The sequence below is a fragment of the Fukomys damarensis genome, unplaced genomic scaffold, assembly GCF_012274545.1.
Source record: "Fukomys damarensis isolate Sample0158 unplaced genomic scaffold, DMR_v1.0_HiC HiC_scaffold_20, whole genome shotgun sequence".
Lineage (NCBI taxonomy): Eukaryota > Metazoa > Chordata > Mammalia > Rodentia > Bathyergidae > Fukomys > Fukomys damarensis.
In genome coordinates, this window is record NW_022900932.1 from 21,751,675 (window position 1) to 21,759,090 (window position 7,416).

Consider the following 7,416-nt stretch of genomic DNA (forward strand, 5'->3'; position numbering starts at 1 on the left):
GTTTTTTTTTTTTTTTTTTTTTCTGAGACAGAGTCTCACTATGTAGTTCAGACTGCTCTGGAACTTATTATGTAGCCCAGGCTGGTCTCGAACTCGCAGCAATCCTCCTGCTTCAGCCTCCCGAGTGCTGGGATTACAGGCATGCGCCACCATGCCTGGTTTAGAGATTCTTGAACATGCTTTTTTTTTTGTACTGGGGATTGAACTCAGGCCCTTGCACTTGGCAGGTAGGCAGAGTTGAACATGTGATTTTTGAGGTCAGAATTACTGTTGCTTTTGTTTGTTTTGTTTTTGTTTTTAAGTCAAGGTCTTGCTGTGTAGTTTAGTCTGGCCTCAAACTCAATATGTAGCTCAGGCTGGTCTTGAACTCTCAGTGATCCTCCTGCCTCAGCCTCCTGAGTGCTGGGATTACAGGCATGTGCCACCACACCCGGGTCATAAAACATATATTTGATTAACTTTTTTCAAAAAATAAATGTTTCTTTCGACATGTATCCTGAACTGGTTTCTATTTTCTAGGATGATTATAGTTATTTAAAATTTTAAGCTTAGTGATTCTGATATGAACTCATAATAATAGTTTGGGCCCTGTTGAACACATGCATTGAGAAGTAGATTATTGTAGTAGAGACCACCTAAGTGCATGAGAACATGCCTAGAAAAAGTGTCTTCTCCATTGGGATATTGTAGAAATGATCACTGAAAAAAGTAATCCATGCTATTATATAGTTTACTGAATTATTATTTGGTGTAAAATGTTTGTTTTATGTATTTTTTTCTGGTAATGGAAATCAAAACCAGGGCCATGTCCATGTTAGGCAAGCGCTCTGCCACTAACCTGTGTCCTCAGCCATGTATTTAATTTATAAATATACAGTGTATATTTACTTGTAATAGTTTTGCTGGCAGTTTTGGTCTCTAGTTCATATGATCAGCCTCTGTGTAGAGGAATGTGTAAGAGTCGTATGCTGTTATCAGAAGCGTGGCTGTCATTGGTGTATTAGCGTGGATAAGTTAGAGAAGCTTGAAAGTTCTAACTACAGAGCATGAAAGTTGTGTAGATATAAAAAGCAAAAGAGGAAGCCTGGCATGGTGGTATACGCCTGTAATCCCAGTACTTGGAAGGCTGAGGCAAGGGGATCTCTGAGAGCTAGGCCAAGCCTAGGGGAGGTAGTGAGTTCAAGGTCAGCCTGAACTACATAGGGAGAGCCTGTCTCAAGAAAAATTAAAAAAAAAAAGAAGAAGCCTTGTTATCAAATTTTAAGAAATCCTATATGATGTTATTAATGCACTGATCTTTTTATTTAAAGACATAATTTCTTAAAACTATAAGTAATGGTGAAATATATTTTTGAGTACAGTGATCTCTATCCTGACCCCCATTGTGTACTTGGACCCAGCCCATACCTCCCTGTTATCCAGCTGGTCTCCAGCCCCGTTCTGCCTCCACCTCTCAGCAGCTGGGACTCCCTGTGCCACTGTGCTTAACTTCTCCGTATGCGTTGGAAGCCACCGGCCTGTCAGGCATTGTTGAATTTTATTTCCTTTCTGAAAAACTTCTGTTTATTTTAAACTTTGATTTTTTAAAAATAGCAGTGATACAGATTTTTGCATTCTCCAAACCTGTTGAATTGGACTTTGCTGAATGATGGCTAAGATAGTTTACATTCTTTTTCAAAATTTATTATCCTGTATTTCACAAAGTGTAGTGGGCCACATCCTCGTGGTCCTCAGCCCATCATGCTGCATCTTTGTGGAACTCCCTTGTGCCACAACTCCCCAGTGACAGCTGCCCATCCTGATGTCCAACTGGGTGGTGCCTTGGGAGAGCTGGACACTGTGCAGAGCGCTAGTCAGGGCTGAGAAACACGTGGTGATTGCATGGTACTGCATTACCCAGTGTCAGAATATTAAAAAAATTACAGTTTTTCATATTTCAAAGGAAAATGCTTTTTATTTGTGATTGGTTTATTTAATAAGTTTTCAGAAGTCAATCCATTTGGGCCACTGGTCCTTTTGTTGCAGTGTCCTCGTAAAGAATGAGCCCAGTTGTTTCTTTGTTTTGGCTTTTTGAGAAAAGGACTCCCTATGTAATTCCACCACAAACTCACATCGGCTGGCCTTAAACTAACATTGATCCTCCTGCCTCAGCCTCCCAGGTGCTGAGATTGCAGGGTTTAAGCCTGGTCATTTTCAACCTTGATTACCTTCCTGCATATCTCTGACATGGAGGAATGGCTGAGATTCATTTTTCTGACATGGCAAAAAGTATCATGGGCTGCAGGATCCTGACTGCATGGCCTGCTGACGCCCTGGGCCGAGCAGTAGTGGCCGGTGGGGCTGTCTCTGGAGATAACTGTGCCATAAGTTAGCAATGTTGAGATTGCATTTTTAAGATGAAGTCATTATATTTGTTTATGTTGAAATTGTGTGCATTGTTTTCTTTTTTCCAGTAAGAAAATCTTTTTTGAGTTATAACAAAACCATTTGGGGCCCTTTAGAACTGGTGGAAAAGTTGTACCCAGAAGCAGAAGAAATAGGAGCTAGTGTCCGGGATTTACCAGGTCTTAAGTAAGTCACCTCATTCATTTCTCATCTTTCCCCACAAAAATCTCTTTACTATTCCTTAAAAAGTAGCGCTCTCTCTCTCTCTCTTTTTTTTTTAGTCAGGATCTATGTCATTCAGGCTGGCCTTGAGTTCACTGTGTAGCCCGTGCTGGCCTAGAACTCATGGCTGTTCTCCTGCCTCAGCCTCCCAGCTGCTGGGAAAGAATAATTTCTTCCAAGTTTAAAATATTACTTAGGTGTTCTACAGGAGCAGATTTGCCTACCTGCAAGCGGTTGGGCTAATTGCTCAAAAAGCAGGCTTGAATCTATAAAAGGAAAAACAAAACCATGATAAAATTTCCCTTATCTTGGTTGATGTGTGGCTTGGCAGAGCTAGAACAGGCAGCTGTGCATCTCCGGGTGGAAGGCTGCTTTCTGACCACTGGCCCCTTCCTCCTAGGACCCCACTGGGCCGTGCACGGGCCTGGCTGCGGCTGGCCCTCATGCAGAAGAAGATGGCTGACTACCTGCGTTGCTTGATCATTCAGCGGGATCTCCTGAGGTCAGCACCTGAGCCCTGCTCGTTTCTTTGTTTTATTAAGTCCTGTCTTCGCAGAGGGGTTGGAGATGTAGAATGTAATGTTGTATAAGATGCAGTAAGATGGCACAAAGCATAAGGAGGAGCAAAGTGAGAGAGAATGTGATAGGGTCTAACAGGGTCAGGAAGGAACCCAAGATATAAGCACTGTCAGCTTTTTACCAGCTGGTAAGGAGATGTGTGTGTTATGTTTTTGTTTCCATTCTTTTGTGAGATGAGAATGACCATACTTCAAGCACTGCAATCTGTCAGTGACCTCAAGCTTAACTGAGGCAATTAAATAATATCCTTGGCACTTATTAGGAAGGCATAAGAGAGTGGTAACTATTTCTCTGAATATATATTGACAAATCTTAGTTTTAGGTGTTACTTAGGCTGCCCCTGAATTTGCAATGATCCTCCTGCCTCAGCCTCCTGAGTGCTGGGATTACAACCATGTGCCACCTGGCATTATTTATTGTTTGAGACAGAGTCTCATTATATAGCTCTTGCTGGCCTTGAACTCACTAGGTAGCCCAAGCTGGCCACAAACTCAACCATCCACCTACTTCATCCACCTGAGTGCTAGGATTACAAACATGTGCTACCATGGCTGGCGATTTTTAATTTACTTTTTTCAGTACTGGGGATTTAACCCAGGGTCTTGGACCTGATGGGCCAGCACTCTACTGTTGAACCCTTTTTTATCTTTTTTTAAATTTTTTTATTTTTTTGGTACCAGGGATTGAACTCGGGTCCTTGCGCTTATAAGGCAGGCCACCGAACCGCTGAGCTAAATTCCCAGCCCATGAACCCTTTTTTAAAACTTCATTTGAGACATGGTCTCACTAAGTTGCCTAGGCCAGGCTTGAATTTTTTTTTGTACTGGGGCTCGAACTTGGGACCTTGAGCTTGTGAGGCAGGTGGTAGAACCATTGAGATAAATCCCTGGCCCTCAGCCTTGAATTTTTGATCCTCCTGTCTCAGCCTTCCAAGCAGCTGGGATTACAGATATTCCCTGTCCCCTTCTACTTGTCTTTTACTCTCTTTCCTTCTCTTTTTGCTCAAAAATTCTTTTCTTAATTAAGTTAGCATGTAGAAAGGCTGATTTAAATGTACCAAACTTACATCCAGGGATCCAGTTCAGTGTAACACCCAGCATCATGAGGCCCTGGCTCCAGTTGCCAGCACTGCAAAAAGTAAAAGCATGAAAATAAAACAAAGATACCCAAGTTTGATTACTTCCATATCCATAACATAAAGTACTAAGATTGTAAAATTTAGTTTTAGAAATAATGTGATTTTAGCTTTTTGTTCTTGTGATTTCATAGTGAGTTCTATGAGTATCATGCACTGATGATGGAAGAGGAGGGAGCCGTGATTGTTGGGCTGCTGGTTGGCCTGAACGTGATAGATGCCAATCTGTGCGTAAAGGGAGAGGATTTGGATTCCCAAGTAAGTACCCATGGCTGGGGCCACACACAATTTGCAGTTTCCTTGATGCTGGTTGCTCTCAGTTGTGGTCTATTAAACACTGAAGAAAGATAAAGAGTGAAGTTCAGTTGCATGTTAGTGGGGCTTCTGATGAGGTATTATTTCTCCCTTTAAATAAAAATAATTTTATTAACTTCAGGTTGGAGTGATTGATTTTTCCATGTATTTAAAGAATGAAGAAGATATTGGAAACAAAGAAAGGTAGGATTTTTCCCAAGTTCTTTCACATGTTGTATTTTTTTTCTTTTGGAACTAGGGATCAAGCTCACTCAAGGCAGGCATGGCTGAGCCAACCCCCTCGCTCACATGTTGCATTTTTGAATGCAGCCCTTCACAGATTGCTTTGACATCCATTCATTTACTCTGTGTGTGTATATGCGTGTGTGTGTGTGTGTATGGCTTTGTTTCATTTTCATTTCCTTTACGTTTTACAAAACAAATAGGGAAAAATCAGTTAAAAGAAGCTGACTCTGATACAAAGTAGGATTTTTGGTTATACCTGTGAGACCTATTTTAATAGCTGTGTTTTGTGCTAATGCTAGTTATTTCATGATCTAATTGTATTTAAAATATACTGATATGTTGAGCCTAGTATTAGCAAGCAGTTTACTCAACAAAGGTTGTAGTTACTCAGGACATAGCTTACCGCTAAGTGATTACAGAAGTTCTTGAATTTTACCCAGGTGTGGTGATGCACACCTATAATCCCAGGACTGTGGGAGGCTGAGGCAGGAGGATGGCTAGTTCAAACCCAGTTTGGGTGACTTAGCAGGGGTTTGGGGCTTAAAAGGGGCTGTGAGTAAAGCTCAGTGTGAAGGTCCTGGGTTTGATCCCTAGTACTACCAGAGGAAAAAAAGACTCTTGAATTTTGTTTTAGATGATTTAGTATGTTTTTCACCTTTCCAACTATCACAAAGCTGCTCCCTCTCTCCCAGGAATGTTCAGATTGCTGCCATCTTGGACCAGAAGAATTATGTTGAAGAATTAAATAGACAGCTCAAGTAAGTATTGCAATATTTAACATATTTATATTGTCTTAGGCATTTATTTTGTTTTCAGCTTAACCCTGTACCTTTCTTCTAAGAGAAAGGTTTGAAGGGAGAGAACAGAAATTAAGAACACAAAGAATTATTGGAGGGAATTTTCAGCAGAAAATGAGAGTATGATTTTAAATAGAAACTTTATTAAATTTAGATAGAATTTTAAAACTTGTCCCTGTACCTTAGGGAAAAAAAGGCCTAGGTGAAGTGATGTTCATACTATTTGGATGGCTCAGAGCTCATTTTTTCCTCCCTCAAAGGGCTGTGTGCAGAAATGCAGCTGTCGTGGTCCGGGTGACGTTTCTCCTCTTCCCATTGGCTCATGGAAGCCATCAGAGGCTGCTGTGCCTGAGGGGTGTGAAACTACACAAAGCAGAAACAGTGCGAGGTGGAGGCACTGAGGGTCTGCTAACTACATCAGTATTTTTAAATTAGTAGCTTAGTTGACCCAACGTGCCCTAATTACCACTTTAACCTCAGTATAAAATTATGAAGATATTTTGCTTTTGGGGGCATTTTCTTCAAAACCTGCTGTGTATTTTATACATGATGCACCTTGCAATTCAGACTGGCCACATCCTGAGTGCTTTGTAGCAATGTGTGGCTCGTGGCTGCTATACTGTTGCTACATAATTAGAAATGGGCCATTCTCATCACTTAAATTTAGGAATTAGTGAAAGTGGCTTTCTCTGGGTGATGAGATTACAAATAATTAGGAATAATTTTTATTTCATTCTTTGTAATTTTCTGTATTTTCTGAGTTCTACTCAAAGAACATTGTATTACAATTGTAAAACAATTTTTTTCCCATTTTACAAAAAGAAACCAAAGTTATAAAAATAGGAAAGACTTTATCAGTGCCTTTTTTTAAATCATGGAGTTTTAATAATATCATAGGAAACACATGTATATTTTATAATTTGTGTTTCTGAAGTTATATTTCTGAATGCACCCTGGTATTGCTTATATAGTAGTTTTAAACTTTCACTCTTTGGGAGCAGGTAATACCTTCACACAGTTCAGATTTAAAGCTCACACAAAGCACCTGGGAGGGGCGCTTCTTTGCCCTGACCTCTTGTCGTCTGGATGCCCTGCTAACACGTCCGTGGCACACTAGTTTTTGTGTTCCTGCGGTGCTTGTGTGTGATGATGAGCGGTGATGAGCCTCTTGGTTCTTCCAATCCCCTTGTCCCCATAGTTTATGTGATTAAGGTCACCTATGTTCACACTATTCTGTGTGTCGCTGTTTTCACTCAACAGTTTGCAAGTCCATTCTATTCAGCTCAAGAGTTTTCTTGTCCTCTGTCTTTTCAGTCATGTATATTGCCCACTGAGCAATACCAGTGCTTTACTTTTTATATGTTATTTGTAAATGTTTTATTCTTTTTTCTAATAGACAGTGAATAGTTATATGCATTTAGAATATTTCAAAAGTATAAAGAAGTAGAAAAAAATAGAACTAAAAAAATAAAAGAAAAAATAGAACCCACCTATTATTCCTTATAAAAGAAAACCACAATTGAGGTTTGTTTCCAGCGTGGTTTTTTGGCTATCATGGTATTGATTTTCGCATAAGGGCAAGACAAATGTCATCCAGTTTTATGCAAAGAAAACTGAAGCTCAGGTTTTACAACTGTCAAGGTGACACAATTAGAAAGTAGAAAGACAAGTCCTGTAACCTTGATCTTTCTTCTCCTGGTCCTGTGGTCCTGTGCTTGACTCCTTGGAGCATTTTGTGAAGTAACTCAAGTTGTTGTC

The 7,416-nt window shown here is 40.3% G+C and overlaps 1 protein-coding gene across 4 annotated transcripts in view; it reads left to right on the plus strand.

The window, feature by feature from the left end:
- Positions 1–7,416, plus strand: part of Rufy2 (RUN and FYVE domain containing 2) — a 29,519-nt gene that overhangs the window by 2,212 nt on the left and 19,891 nt on the right. For all 4 annotated transcript variants that reach the window (XM_019204891.2, XM_010605787.3, XM_019204892.2 and 1 more), the window contains exons 3-7: positions 2,454–2,571; positions 3,008–3,109; positions 4,456–4,579; positions 4,758–4,819; positions 5,554–5,619. In XM_019204891.2, coding sequence (XP_019060436.1) covers positions 2,454–2,571; positions 3,008–3,109; positions 4,456–4,579; positions 4,758–4,819; positions 5,554–5,619 — 472 coding nt within the window. The remainder of the gene's footprint in view (positions 1–2,453; positions 2,572–3,007; positions 3,110–4,455; positions 4,580–4,757; positions 4,820–5,553; positions 5,620–7,416) is intronic.